The sequence below is a fragment of the Fringilla coelebs genome (genome assembly GCF_963513975.1).
Source record: "Fringilla coelebs genome assembly, chromosome: 8".
Taxonomy (NCBI): domain Eukaryota; kingdom Metazoa; phylum Chordata; class Aves; order Passeriformes; family Fringillidae; genus Fringilla; species Fringilla coelebs.
Window position 1 is genome coordinate 25,679,797 of NC_140066.1, and position 16,111 is coordinate 25,695,907.

At 40.9% G+C, this 16,111-nt stretch overlaps 1 protein-coding gene across 1 annotated transcript in view; it reads left to right on the forward strand.

Annotated features, from left to right (window-relative positions):
* The window catches only part of SORCS3 (sortilin related VPS10 domain containing receptor 3), a gene marked incomplete at its 3' end in the record, with an annotated part of 260,788 nt that overhangs the window by 193,195 nt on the left and 51,482 nt on the right, over positions 1 to 16,111 (forward strand). The window contains exons 8-11 of the mRNA XM_084210407.1: positions 10,149 to 10,238; positions 12,121 to 12,300; positions 14,085 to 14,231; positions 14,577 to 14,679. Coding sequence (XP_084066533.1) covers positions 10,149 to 10,238; positions 12,121 to 12,300; positions 14,085 to 14,231; positions 14,577 to 14,679 — 520 coding nt within the window. The remainder of the gene's footprint in view (positions 1 to 10,148; positions 10,239 to 12,120; positions 12,301 to 14,084; positions 14,232 to 14,576; positions 14,680 to 16,111) is intronic.

Here is a 16,111-nt window from a genome sequence, read left to right on the forward strand (position 1 = left end):
TGAATAAATAAATATAAAATCGAATGTTAAGAACTTGTTGAGGTTTAATAGCTGCATAAAGCATTGGTGCATGAGTTCTGATATGTCTGTTCTGGAACAAATCGGAATTAATGTCTTGGAGTGGAGAGAGGAACTTGTTTTTTTTTAACTTTTGTCATTAAACCAGTAGATTTTTATTCTAAATCTGTAGGCAGTGTTCCCCTAAAGTTAGAGAGATTGAAACCTACAGGGGCAATTTATCTCTTCTTTCAACATGAGCTAGGTCTCTCTTTGAGTGTGCCTTTCTCATTATTATTAGAAGGAACATAAGCAGAGCTTAGTGAAAACCCCCAAACTCTGGCCAGCTAAAATTAGGGAAGATGAATTCCAGCAATTGATATCAATGTCTTAGATTATCTGCATGGAGTTATTTACTAGTGAATATCCATTCTAACCAAGTTTATAGTCAGGCCTGCACTGTAAGATTCCTGAGGAGCATTATCTTGGTTAACTGCACTCAAAGCAAACATGATACTATGATCCATAATGGATAGGGGAAAAAAGAACACAGAAGATATTATAATGCCATTATAAATCAACAATTCCTGTTGTGCAGCACTTCTGAAAGGATCTTTCAGAATTACAGCACAAAGAAAGAAAATGAAAATGATCTTAGGCTTGAAAATTTTATCTGTTGAGGAGAGTTTGAAAAGACTGGCACTTGTTGCCAGGCAAAAGAGATAAATAACATAGCCCATGAGGAAATATGTAAAAGGTAATGTGGAGGGAAGAGAGGAATAGCTACTAAGAGAGACTAGGAAGAATTATTATGAATAAAACAGTAGGTGATCACTCTGAATTTATTGACTGACTTTCTATTTGATTGATCAATAGTTATTTAAGGATGCCTGTCATGTCATTAGGATTGAATTGGATAATTCTGCATAAATTGATATATTAAGAGAAAATCTTTCTTGCTTGTATGAGTTTTCATTCAGTTCACAGTATTGCTCTGGTGTAACCAGGAGCCAATATCATAATCTTCTTTCATGATTAATACTTCAAATTCATACATCCAGCAAAACAAGTTATTTATTAGTGAGAAAACTTTGGAATATATCTGGACTTATGCACTATAGCAGAAGAAGCTAATTTCATAATCAGCTTTACCATTTAATGTCTGTGTCTGTGGTGTCCAATTACATAGCTGTGCTCCAGTGAGTACTTGTTACTGAAACAATATCACTTTCCAAACTTAGGTGCAAACATGATCTACAACTGCCTAAAAAATGTGATTTCCCAACAATTACCTAAACTGCTGTGGTATTCTCATCTGCAGAGCCTACATAATAAGACACGAGGATCAGGGATAGTCATTTGGGATGAGTCTAGAGTACTGATACTTTGAGAATTTATATGTTAAAAAATAAATTACAGAGGGAATTCTGGAAAAGGTATTTTTCAAGCAAGTATTGTATCAGGGTTTCTAATGGAATTGCTCAGGTAGCTGAAAAGTGTTTAAAATTAAATAAGCTTTAATGAAAATGATGAGTATTTTTCAGGAAATTCTATTTTGAATGAGACAGTGTTATTTGGAGAGAACGTTTTTATTTTCCTACAAGTAAACAAATAATAACAATGCTACTTGGTTCTATAAAGAGAGGATCAGGAATGATCTCTGTGTTTCCTTGTCAACAGATCAAAAATTTCCACTGAAAATGAGGGAAAACATGAGCAAATGTCACCGCTTATTTCATGTTGTATTGCACTAAATAGACACGGATTCTTACAGTTTCAGGCAGCGAGGAGAATCTGGCCCACAGAAGTCCCAGTGCAGTGTTGCTTATTTGGGGTGGTCTGAGGAGTCCTGAGGGGCATGAAAAGGGCAGTGAATTCCCTGGGAGTCAGCTTGGCTGTGGGGCAGTGCTTTTTGCAGAGAGCAGCATTCCTGTGGGCAGACCCACAGGTGCCACAGAGAGCAAAGCACTGCTCAGTTAGAGGAGCTGGTCCTGGCTGCCCCAAGGTTATGTGCAAGGTGCAGGGGCTCAGTGGTTGGGCTGGACTCCCACCTTGGATGAGCCTGGCTGCTAGTGGAGAGGGATGACATTCCCAGGGCTGACCCATCTGAGGACTGTCTTCACACAGAAGCCTGGGTACCAGGAGATGGACAGAAATAGTGGTGGAACTCTTCAGAAAGTGTGACACCATGACTGCTGGCACTACCAACGCTATAGTGCTGGTGACCTAAGGATGTCACTGGTACAAAATTTACAGGGAGACAATATTTTTTTTTGTGAGTTGGAACTGATAGAGTTAGAAAAGGACAGATAAGATTTTGGGCATATTCACAAGATCCTAAGGGACATGAGTAAGGATTTGGTTTCTCAAAATTTTTTTTTTTTTCTTTTTTTTTCCCCAGCTGTAGATCTAGGTCTCATAAATATGTTTTCATCCCACTATTAATATTGTTGTGTTGTGTAAATCCTTCTGCTTGTGGCTTTCTCCCCAGAGATCATACCAGCCTAGTCTGGCATGCAGTTATTGCTGTCCCCATTCCTCTCTTACACTTCTGTCTCTGTCAGCACTTGGAGACCCTCAGGGTTACTTTGGCCTTTTTGATTTGAGCTGGCTGTAAGTGCAGAGGTGTGTGGATGGGTGATCAATACCTGTCTTGGTTGTTTTTTATGTCTTTATTTTTCTCCAGGATGCTGCAGACTCTGCTATCCCAGTGGAGAGGAGCTGAAGCTGGTCTGAGTTGTAGCTCAGACATTCAGCACTTTCCGTAGCAGTGACAACACCACTGGGTATAGAAGACTCCTCAGACTGAGGAGCTGATACCTGGTTTGGGTTTGGGGGTGATGCAGGCCAAACAAATGCCTTTGGAGATGAACCCTCTCAGATCTCTTCTTGACTGGTGGTCTCATAAGGACAAGGAATGATCCCTGCAAAGTTTAATTGAATAGGATTGGCATTTTGCTTCAGATCCTGGCCCATTTCCACTTTAAAAGGGAAATGCTTTGCACCACTAATCAGAGAGACATTCTGAGGGGCAGTGCCTTATCACTTTCCAAGGCCTTTAAAGAGTGGAAGCATGGGTACCATTTCCCTTTTCCATCCCGTGGCATAATTTGTCAAGGTGTTTAGCTGCAGGCTGAAACTCAAGTGTCTTGCCTCTCATTGGCTCCTGCTTCTACTTCTCCTTCTGGGAAGCTTTCTTGTCCTCTTTCTATGCCATTTCATTTGTGATTCAGCCCCTTGGGAAGCCTGGGAACTGCACATCTTTCTTTTGAGTCCATATTCCTTCAGGCGGTCCTGGGGCATATAATGATCCCATGTTCAAAAAGCCAAGTTGCTCTCTTGGTGGCCCTTTGTTTTGAGGTTGATGTGATGAAGGAAGAAAAGAGTTTGAGGGCAGCTGGGAGGAGAGACAGGGTCTTGGCTGTGGTTTGTGATCCTCCTGAATGTGATGGGGTCTGTGGTGTTGCCATTTAGGAGCCAGGGATGGTGGTTACTCACATCCTGTGCGTGCAGCAGTGTAGAAGCAGCTGCAGTTCTTGTAGGAATTGTAGGAATTACATATGGAAAGTGAAAAGTTCAAGTGAAAATGCTCTTTTGTGGTACTGATCTTTTATCTGGCTCTTCACCTTCTGAAGTAAGTTTGAACTTGGAAGACTTTTGCCTAATTCAGGGAGTTCCACAGCAGGGCAGCATCTCAGCCTGCTCAATGGCAGAAGTGAAAAGGAGCAAATCCAGAATTTCTCCAGAGGTTGTTGTGTGGTGCAGCTGAGTGGGAGTATTACAGTGCACATCTGAATAACTCCTCTGGCTCAGAGGAGCAAATGCTTCTGCCAAAATCTGTTGAACCATTTCAGTCTTCTTTTGCATCAGAAAAGTTTCCTTAAAGCATATGCAGATGTCAGTATTCACCCACAATCACTGATAACGTCTTACAAAACCTATGGATAATATTTCCTTTTTTGGATGCCTGGTGTCTCATGAGAGTGTGTCCAAAAATTTCAGCTGAAGTAATTTGATGCAAAATGGCATTTATATTCTTTCTTTTTATTTGAATCAAATTCTGGTTTTATTAGGGTGGATAAAGTTATAATAACCTTTTTTCCCCAGCTTCAGTAGAAAGAAAAATACTTCTTATATATAATATTAGAATTCGGTTGTGGGGGACATTTCTCTTTGAGGCATTACAGAGGGGGGAAAATTTCCTGATTCTAGCAGCTCAGCTTAGAGAAGTAGTTTAATATTATTACTGGTTGTAACTATGCTTGTTTAAGAGCACTTGAAAGTGCTTATATTTAGTAGGACATAAGTGTATGTTTCAAGTTTATTGAGTATTTAAAAATAGGCTAAATGAGCATATTTGCTGGATTGAAGTAATTTTTCAGGTGAATAGACTTCAGCCAGGAGCCACAGCTGAGTTGATGCTAATTCATAGGGATTCCTGACCTCAGTTATCAAGTTATCAATTAAAAAACTTTAAGTGGCAAATTTCCCCAGGAATAAAGAAAACTGTTGGTATTTTTTTGTTGTTTTTTTTTTAAATTAATGTGAGACTTAGCAGTGAAACAGGATAGAGGGGAGAAATTAAATGTTCATTTCCCAGTATAGAACTGTCTCTTTACTTTCATAGAAACTAAATACACCATGTTCAAATATAAATTTCTTTCCTTCATTTTTTCCTCCATTAACTAGGAGCCAAAGGTCTTAACAGAAATCAATCCATGCAATTTATTTTTAACTTCGCCCTGCTTAGCTACGATTGATTTTTATCTTTGCGATCGATGGCAGAGAAAACGGTTTGGTGGGACAATGGAGCACTCTCCAGCTTGTAGGGGCTGGTCTTTGAGTCTTTTATTGAAGGAATCATTAAAAGCTTATTATGAAACTAATAGGATGAAGACGTTTAAATGATGAACACGATTACACCTGTTTTACTGGTGAATAATGCCTGCTAGAGCTGATCTCCTCTCGCTCCTATTTAAAATGCTGGACAGCACTCCAGTGAGGGAAATTAATCCATACAGATGAAAGAAAGTGCATCCCACGTGAGAGTTAAAAGCTCTTCTTAAAGCAAGACAGGCAGTAAGTAGTTAGCTACTTTGCTATTCACTGCTGGGTGCTTTTCATCCATTTCTAGCACAGTTTCATCTTTTCTGTGCCAAATATCACATTTGGAACTTGAGCCTAAACATCTCTTGATAAGAAAAAAAAAATTATTAACATTTCCCTTTATTTATTTATTTTTTATTGATTTTCTTTCTAGGGCTTTTTGTGATGTACTTTCTTTTATCACTCTCTCCCCTCCCATCATGCTGTCTGATTGATCAGCTGAAGATGTAAAGTATTGCCTTGGCAAACTCATATGTTTCCTCTGAAATCAAAAGGAGGTTCAATGTGTACAATTATGCTCTTCTCATAAGTTGATTTCTGTGTGGGTGATGTGCACCTGCAGCTCGGATGTGGCTTGTGTTTTGGTGTAACTGCACATTTCCTGCAGGAGTTGCTTTTAAAACAAATGCAATATTTTTACTTGAGATTGCTCTGTCCTTTAGCTGTGTCATCTTTGCTCTGAGGGGAGAGGGAGCTGAACAGGGGCAGGGCCAGTATAATAAATGCTGCTTTGTCACAGCAAATTTTCTCTGATGGGTGTGATGCTCTAAAGAGTGTCATGTTTTCTAAGCCTGCTGAATTTACCAGGCAACTTGAGGGTGCTTCATGCACAGAAATTCCACAGCACAATCAGGTAATTGCATATTGTTCAATGACTGTGCAGAAGGCATGGAGTTAATGAAAACCACAGGGAGATAATTCAGACTGGATGGTACCTGTCATGATGGGATTTATGCTAAGGCAGTGGAGAACCTCACTACTCAGAAATATCTGGAAGATTGCTTTTCCTGATCATGGTGGGTAGTCAAGAAGGAAGAACATTATGCTAGGTTCATGTTCTTCCTCATCTTCTGAACCTCTTGGGACTGGAATTGTGGTTAGGCTTGGGAGAGGAGCACAGCTTTTCAATCCTCATACTCACAAACCTGTGCAGGACCTAGGCAGGGCTGTCTCTGAAGTGCCCCAAAATCCCTTGGTAAGGCTGTCAGTGGAGCAGCCTGCCTGCTGAACTTGCCATGACTCCTCTGTGCTTTAATCCACAATTTGATTTGGGGGATTTTATGTTCACAAGAAGGAGAAAGGGAACCTAAAGTTAAAGCAATTGGAGGGATGCAGGGCTCCCTATGGAGGTGGAGAACACAGATCCAGGATGCTGCTACAACACCGATACCGGCTCATTTATGTTATTGGAAAGGAGGGGAACTCTAGAAGCAGGGGAATCACCTTGGAGAACAAGTGAGAGGGTTTTTGAAAATAACATCAACTATATACTACTAAGAATTTAGTATCAACAAGAAGTGTAAAATTTGGCTTTGTGAGCTTTTTGCTCACTTTCCTGCAAATTCTTTGAGCAGCAGGAGGCAGATGGGGTCCTCCTCAGCCCAGGGGCCTTTCTGAGATTTACTAATTTCATGTTTGTTCCATCAATATCTGCCTTACATTGGAAATTATGAGTCCCAGCATAAGCCGGCCAGGAAGATGATAAAGAAGCCTCATACACAGTGATCTACGATTCCTCACATCATCTAGGGCTTCTTTACAGTTTGAGACCTCTTAACTCATTCTGCTTGCCTTCCAAACTCTTTTAGATAAACAGGTGTTGTTGCCTAAGATGACCTTCTATCTAAAGAAAAAAAAAGTAAGCAAGCTTAAAAGCTTACTTTTAAATAATCATATTCAATCATTAACATGAGAAATGGCTTTGTGTGTTCCTAGACATGTCACAGAAATTACTGAGACAAATAGATTCCATGACAAATTTAATGTACTTTTCTGCAGTCTTGTGAACGTATTTGTTTTCTTCTATGTTTGATGCACTCTGTCTCATTACAGGTCAGCAGGGGGAATGAGCCAACATATCCAGACTTTCAGGGCTTTCAAAGAGAAATTTCTGATGTTTCTTTTCTTAAATGCCAGCTGATATAAATTAGATGAGACTTTTGTCTTGAATGTGGAAATATTAAAGAAAAGTAGCAGCTCATGAGTGGAGGGAGGAAGAAAGAACACAGGTTAGAAAAACAGATGTGTTTAATGACAAACACATTTGTCCATGGGAGTAATTTCTACTGGCCAGAAGCCCAATTAAACACATAAAGCAGAAATCCAGAAAAACAGATTAATGATCCAGTCATTAGCGATGGAGGAAGAAAAAGACAAACCCAGCTAATTCTGTACTGAGCATGACAGATGAGCTCACAGCAAATAATTGGGTGGCATTCATCAAATGTGAACTGAAAGGAGGCATTGGAGGGCAAAACATTGCCATAATCTCTGGGATTTACAGTGTTGGAGCATTTGCTCATAGGAAAAGGAAAAGTTCATCAAAATAAATTAAGTTGGGCCTTCCAAAATTCATTCTGTACCACGGTGCTTGCCAAAACTTTATTGGAGGCTTGATCATTTTTTTGGAACTGTTATAACTGTGCATGTAAATCATGCAAAGATGAGACCCTGGCTGGGAAAAGCTTACACAAATCCTGCCAACAGAATTGTGGGTGGCTTCATATTAACTGGCTCAGGAAGACCACAAACCTCAAATATTTCTATTTCTAAACCCTTGTCAAGGTGACCTAGTCCAGGTGGAAGCCTGAAAGGGAGTTTTACTGTTGCATACTAACTTCAACAGTGTTTTAATCCCAACTTTCTGCATTTAAAAATCAGACAAACAAACAAGAAATTCAAACAACCCCCCCCCCCCCCAGGTACCAGTTTTCAGTGGGATAAAGCCAAAATAATGGTGTAAAACCTTTTGGGTATGCCAGACTTGTAGTAGAACCTGTTGTGGCACAGAAAGTGGAAGTTGATCACCCCTTGATATTTTTTGACACTCTATATTCACTGGATTAACTGAAAGATTGTTGGACTGTTCCCAGTCTTAATTGGTCATCACAGCATTTACAAATGGTGTAAATATTGATGTCCTCCTCTACAAGTTGAAGACCATGTCTCAGTCCATCAGAAGATGTGGATATTGAATGCAGGGTTCTTAGCAAGTACTCATTGGACATATTCAGTTCATGTAAGAATTGAGAATTTGGGTTTTCCAATGGAGGCCATAAGTATTAAAAGAGAAGAGGGGATATTGAAATATTTCCTGTGCTATTTAGACAATATCTAGAAGTGTGGGAATCCTTCAAGCAGTGCTTGTAGATCTGAGAGATAAAATTACTGCAAACATGAATTTTGCCTTTTAGCTGGACTCAGTATGAATCAATTGCACAGTCTGTTCTCTCCTGTGAAAATTTTATTTTGATGTGGAAGTATTAAATGGGAAATATATCTTTCAGAAGTAGCACTCACTGACCTTATTCAGCCTGCAGAAGAGAAGGCTGCAGGGAGACATTAGGGCACCTTCCAGTACCTAAAGTGGCTAAAAGAGAGCTGGAAAGGGACTTTGGACAAGGGCATGGAGTGTCAGGACAAGGAGGAATGGCTTTAAACTGAAAGAGGGTAGAATTAGGTTAGATACAAGGAAGAACTGGATGATGTTTAAGGTCCCAACCTAGACCATTGTGTGATTCAACTCAGAGCAGGACTCTGAAATGCTCACTGTTGTGCCAGTGCACAGTGCACTTTCCATGAAGTGAGAGTCCACCCACTGCTGTTTTCTCCCTGTCTCTTCTATTGGCATAGACAAGTTGCTTTAGATTTTCCTGTTTGTGTTTACCCTTGGCTTTAGCTAAATATTATCTTTATAGAGTTTATTTGCTGTCATATAGGTCATTCTTATGACCTTATGCTGTGTGTGCTATAATAGTAGCTCGTTTTGTTTTTTCTCTGGAGAGTGCTAAATACAGTTTTGATGATATTACAAGTAAAAATGGGAAAAAATCTGAGGGGAAAGTCTTAGAGTAGAAGCTGGTCCGACTTCTAAACCTCCCTTTCTTTCCAGTTTTTCAAACTGTCAATGGAAAAAGCCTTGACTTGATTAGATATCTGATTTCATGACCAATAATAGTGTGTCCTTCGAATGGCAGCTTCTCCAGGGAAGAAAGCCACTATCTAGAAGTGATATCATTGCTGAGAATACAATTGGTGCTGTAGCAATATTCTATGTGAGCTCCTTCTCAAATATCACTGTCAGATAAAGGAAGTATATCTATGAGAGAATCTAGGACCTTTCTCTTAGCTCTATTGGAAACCTCAGAAGCCAACAGGTGATATTCCATACCATAGACAAGTGCTTTGTGCATTGTTTTATCTTAAGACCTGCAAGACTGCCAAGCCATCAGAATGTAGGAAATTCACTGATGTAAGCCTTGTTTTAGCCAGGTCTGAGATAGTGCCAGAAAGAACACCTACAGCAAGAGTAAGTGACTCTTGACAGGTTTTAGAGCCCATATTTTACAAATTATCTGTGTTAGATCTCATTGATGCATGGCATTTTTGCATAGGCTTTAGTTCATTCAGTCCATAAAACTGCAGATTTGGATGTCTATCAGTTCCCCCCACGCACATCCCTTTTCACAGAGTATAATTTCAGAGGAACCAGTTTCATAGTGACAAAGGGCATCTAAGGGCTTAGCTCCAGCTTTCCAAGAGCACATTTACAGTTAGCAGTAAATGGTGCTAGTGTGGATCTCTGCTGCTAGTCACTGTAAAAGGTTGTTGGAAGACAATCCTGGCCTCAAGGGACTTACAGTGCAGACAAGGCTGAGAAGCAGCAAAGAGGGATTATCTCCTACTTACAGGGGAAGAACAGAAGCACAGAGACTTTAAAATACTTGCCCAAGGTAACTGAGCTGGACCATGTGATGAAACCAGATCCTCCTTCTCCTCCCACTCAGCACTTTTTTTCCTGAGATGTTAAAATCACACTGGATTTGAATCATAAGAGACAAAATGGAAAGTTCAACAGCACATCTTAAATAATTCTTCATCCCTGTCAGGTTTGGGATTTCTTTGGAGTTACCCAGATGCCTTTAGGGACAGATGTGCCTGTCATAGAAAATATACCTGAAAGAAAGTTTGTTGAGCACTTTTAGAGGTGTCATCACAGAGTATCTCAGAAGGGTCATCACTGTCTGTCTTTGGTGTTTCCATAGGTGACAACTGGTGGAAGAGCAACTTACTATGTGTCATACAGACGGGAACCCTTTGCACAGATCAAATTACCCAAATACTCCCTTCCTAAGGTGAGTCCACCATTTGAGAACACAGACATGTAATATCTTGGGAAGCCAAATATGTGAGGTTCCATAAGGTGAAGTGCCAGGTCCTTCACTTGGATCACAACAACCCCACACAGTGCTGCAGGCTGGGGAGAGAGTGGCTGGAAAGTGGCACAGTGGAAAACAACCTGGGGTGTTGGTTGACAGCGGCTAAACATGAGCCAGCAGCTCCTGAGGTGGCTAACAAGGCAAATTATATCTTTGTAGCAAAAATATTGTTGCCAGCCGGACTAGGAAAATGACCTGTTAATAATACAGATTTGTTGGTGGCCCTGATTTAGAATTGGTGCATGCTATAAAATGAGGGGTACTTTTGTAATTTAAAGATCAGAAGTACTTTAAGGCTAGGTGTCCTGGAAAAGTCTTCAAGCCATGTAAAGGAGGATTGTTTATGCTGCCCTTAGTTACTAGAATATTTTTGCTGTACAGTAATGACTATCTGTCATGTGCAGATTAATGAACACTGCTGGAGTTGTACGTATGTGAGGCTGGCACCAGGGTAATGCAATATTTCCACTGTAACTGGTAAAAACAGATTGAAGTCACTGGGCATTTTGCTTTATTTTCCCACTGTTGGAATAGGTTGGGTACCTCCTTAATCTTTAAGGAATTACAGCTCCTGGGCAAGAACAAACCTCCTGATTTAGTCTTCCTTTGTTGAGGCAAATGGCAAATCTCCCGCTGATTGTGCTCACTGGGATGGAATTAGGTCCTCAAATGTTTTTTCTCCCCATCTCATGCCGATAGGATATGTTAGGTCTATTAGAAATAGCCCCATTTAATCAATCCTAACTTTTCATCTAGATACCTCACACAAAAGATTAAGATGCCTCCTAGGCAGGATGAGGATATTGAGCTGATCTTCCTCCAGATATTCTTTCCTGAAATCAGGTCACTCCATCCTTTGGGAGACTTCCAGAATTATGATTTCTTGATGCAGAAAGAGTGCAAGGAATTAATCAAGGCCTCTTGGCCTCTAGAGGAAGTTTAAATAGGCACAAATAGATAAATGGAGTCTCATATAACCACAGTCATTTTGCTTCTAGCTGAACCTCTGTCAGTTTGTTCAACAGTGGTGGCAAGGATGAAGTGCTCCAATACTCATCACCACCCTGAAAATCATTTCCATGAATCTGTTTTAAAATAATACCAAGAAAATGCACTTTCAAATCTCTTTGATATTAAAACTAAATGGGGATGCCCTTTTTAGACTTTTTGTATCTTGGTCAGCAGCAGAAATCCAACAAAGATTAGTGGGTGGATTATTTGATAGCCCCTATATTGTGGGATAATTTTCTCAGATAAACTGTCAATAGGAAAGTTGTGTGATTAAAAATCACTATCAGCAGTAGCTCAAACTGATACCCATACCTCATCTTCAAATAAATGTGAACTCCAAGGATTTTTAAACCATCCCTTGCCAGTTGGAAGCACAAGCCCATTATTTCAGCATGTGAATGAAAATTATCACTGCTTTTAGCCTGGTGCCATAGGATGCTTAGTGACTATGAAGACTCCAGGCTCCAAGGCTGTGAATCTTCCATAAGTAATAAAACCGACTTACAAATTTATAAATAAAAAATGAAACTGGATGAAATTCCTTGAAGGTACCAAAAATGAAGAAAGCAAAAACCCTTCGCCCAGCTGGTGATTATTTAAAAAGTGAAATGCAGAAAAGTCACAATGCTGGTAATTTATTGGCTTGCTCTAACAGAAAGTTGTTAAACATACCTATAATTCATGCTCCATCTCCATTCTTTCATAATTCATGGTAATTACTACATGTCCCGAAGGGCAAAGAAATACAGAGATCCTCGGTAACAGGCCTTTTGTCTTCTTTTAACAGGACATGCATATTATCAGCACAGATGAGAATCAGGTGTTTGCAGCTGTTCAAGAGTGGAACCAGAACGACACCTATAACCTGTACATCTCGGACACCCGAGGGGTCTACTTCACCCTGGCCTTGGAAAATGTGAAAAGCAGCCGAGGACTGGAGGGGAATATTGTCATTGACCTTTATGAGGTATGCAGTAAAGGTCACCCTGCAAAGAGCAGCACTGGACTGCTAGTTCAAGCAAGTGTAAATCTCTTACCAACCTCCCAGGATTTTCATTTGTTTTAGGATCAGCCCTGAGGCATTTCCTGGATTTGATGCTGAGTTGACTCATGTGGGAATAGATGGAGTTATTCTGCTATGGCTGCAACAACTGGTTGGGTTCAAGTCAATGACTGGTTAGCTATGTGTCTTTTCCAAAAGGGAAAACCATTATCCTTCTCATCCTAATGTGCATGTCCATAGAAAGACTAAACACACCTTTCTTTCCCCCTTGGGCATCTAGAGAAACCTGGTCACAGTCAGGAAATCTGTACTGCACCTTCATGAGCACTGAACAGTCTGTGAACTACAACCAAAAATTTGTAGGTGCCACTCGCCCAGAGATGACAGATGGACAACTTCTACCCCAAACTCTCTTCCATCCTCAGGCTTCTTCCAAGCCTGTCAGCCTTGGCCAGCAGCAGTGCATTCAGAGCAGTTCCAGTTCCTGGTTTCTTTAGAGCATTCTGGTTTTGGTGTGTTATTATTTGTTGGATGGAAGAGCTGCTGAGGTGCAGGGCTCAGTGTTTTGCCAGCAGCAAACAACTAATCAGTAACACTAATAGAAATGGTTGCAGGCTGATTACTACTGTTACACAGAGAAAGTTCTTGCAGCTGCATGCAGAGGTTATGACTATACATTTTATTATTTCAGCCAGAATAATGCTCATTTAACAACATAATCAATTTGTTTATAAAAATCCAGGTAGTTTAAGTCAATGAGGGAAAATTCACAAATAACACATTGATTAGTGTGAAGGACAGGGTTTATGTTTTTTCTTCACCTGGTTAAATATATTTTCCTACCTCTGAAAAAGTACATTTCTTTGCTATGATGAACCAGCTAAAATTAACATACATTGTCTCACATTCCTGGGCAAACCTGTGTACTCCCCAGTGGTATATCATAGACTTTTCACTGTTAAATGCTAATAAATTTTTACAGAGTCATTTAAAGAGTAGTATCACTCCAGGGGCTTCAGAGTAGAAGGATTTGCATCCTGACAGTTGCCAGGAAGTTGCAGATTTGCAGAAAATTTCTTCTTCCTGTCTCACTTTCACAGCTGTGCAACAGAGACCAGACTCAACATGAAATCTTCTTGGGGATGTTTTGACAGGACCATATTCTGCTGGAATGGGTTCTGCTGACAAAAATCAAAACATTTGAAACAACTGGCTTGATTTGTCAGAATTTGGATGTGGAAGGAAAGCGAAGAAATCAAGTTTGCAAAACATCAGTGTCACAGCATGTTCAGGATTCCCGTCTTTTGTATTGATTTTTTTTTTTCTGTGACACGAAAGGATCCCACACTGCTTCTGATGTGATTTTCTGTCTCCCCTGTTTTGGCAGTCTGGGGAGGCCATGTGTCTGACCTCATCCTCAAGCTCGCAGAGCTCAAGTGTGAAGGTGCAGCATGCGCCTTCAAGCTCATCATCAGCCTATCTGCAAGAACTCAATGAAATCCAAAAATGGGCTGTTTCCTAGGGATTTGCTCTGTGATAATCCTTGTCTTTTTCTTCCAAAGAGAGAAACCACACCAGACCTTTCAGCTTTGCAAGATATACCTTAGTGCCATTTGGTGTTCTAAGATTTGATCGAGATGCCTTCCTTGCTTTTACAGAGACCCTCCACTCCTGAGAGTGCTCAGGTGGACATTGCTTTTGGCCTGTTCTCCCGATGTATTTTTTTCACCTCTCTCCCTTTTTCCTAGGTAGCAGGGATCAAAGGCATATTCCTGGCTAACAGGAAGGTGGATGACCAGATCAAGACTTTCATTACCTACAACAAAGGCAGAGACTGGCGTTTACTACAGGCACCAAACACGGATCTAAGAGGGGATCCTGTACTTTGCCAGCTGGTGAGTGGCAGATCTTTTCCAAGACACAACTGACTCCTTCAGAGTTCAGTAAATTTCTTTATCTATAGCTTCACAGGTTTTAAGGGCAAATTCTGACTATCTTTCTTGATGCATTTAATAGAATTCTAGTCAGAATAAGAAAGTTGCTGGGGAAAAGTGCTTTAAGGGCAGACGTGCTTGTTTGTGGTGCAGAGCTCCTGCTTATCCATCAAAGGAACATATGACCTATGTGTGGGGTCGTTTTCAGAAGGATCAGAGCATTTGTGTGCAGTCACCAAGGGTTCCTCTGATATTTAATTTGCTGAATATTAAAGCTTCTGCCTTTTGTTTGTTTTCTGTCAACAGCCCTTCTGCTCATTGCACTTGCGCCTGCAGCTCTCAGAGAATCCTTACACTTCAGGGAGCATTTCCAGCAAAGAGACAGCTCCTGGGCTGCTGGTGGCCACAGGTAAGTACCTAAGTGCTTCTCATTGCTCACCCATTCCTCCCTGGGAGCCTGAGAGTATATGAGTTATTCCCCATTGGTGTGAAGCCGTTCAGCTCTGTTTCAGCAAATGCTGAGCTAATTCACATTAACTCCCTTTTGCTTTGGGCTAAGAGAAGTCATATGGCCCCAAGCTTAAAACAGATTTCAGGTATTTGTTGTTCTACAATGACCCATTTGCAGATCTAAGCCCACACTTTCAGGGTGCCATTACCCAGTGGCATTACTAGATCCTCTCTCATGTTGTTACAACCACCGATGGACAGACATGCTGCAGGGGCCATGAAGGAGAATAGTACCCAAGGGCTGCACTCCTAGGAGGTGTCAGTATGTCCCACCTTTTGAGTAGCAAGCACAGGGTTGTCACAAAGCCTGTCAGGTGAAGCCTGGGCTTCCTGGGTGCCTGTCTTGTGCCTGGCACCTACTTTTAACTCTGTACTGCTGCAAGACCAGCAGCATTTAATCAACACTGCATGGGCCATTGGTACTGTGGGCTGTTCTGCACAACAGTGCTTTGGCAGGTTGTGCTGCTTCAGTGACAGCCTGCTACAACACTTCATGGGGGCACTGGCAGAGCCACTGTAATTAATCCACAGGATGGATGGGGCTACCAGCCACCCTCAGCTCTGTGGGAGCTGCTGGGCTAACAAAGTGCTTCCTGAATGGCTGGTGCTATTGAAAGCTGCTCTCTGAGCCATGGAGGCAGTTCTGTCTTTTCAAATGGAGCCTCTTACCTACACTCAAATGTGTCTGAATAGCTTAACTGTTCTTTCTAAGGCTCAGTTTATCTCCTTGGTCCTGTTCAGCATAGCAGTGCCCTGCAAGTGTGGGCAGTTAGCATATTGTCTGCATGAATTTACACTATTTCCTCCAACCCTTTGCATTCTCATGTCCTTCTGTGCTTCAGTGTTTTTGCCAGACTAAGGCAGAACCCGAGACGGGTTCCCTTCATGACATTTATATCTCAACAAGGGAGATGCCATGTGATTTCCAGTTCACTGATCCAGGCCAAATGAAGTGAGATAATTTGGTTCAAACCTCCAGATATCCCCATGCATAGCCAAGTGGAGTCATCACTCCTGGCAGGTTGCACTTGCTAGATGGATGCTTAGGAACAAGCCCCACTCATGATGCTGTAATTACAAAAGCTTTTTTTTTAACCTTTTAGGAAGCAAATAGAGGCAGCAGGACTGTGAGATTCTAGGCATTGATCTAAATTGTTAGTAAATTAGGTTCTTTTCAAACTGCCAGTGCATGGGATGAATGCTTTCCCAGTCTAACAATTAACCTTTAAAAGGCAGAATATAATTTCTGTCTTACTGTTTTGTAGATGAAAAAACCTTACCTGTTGGGAATATACACATCTGTTTCCACTAACCAGTTTCACAACAGCAGG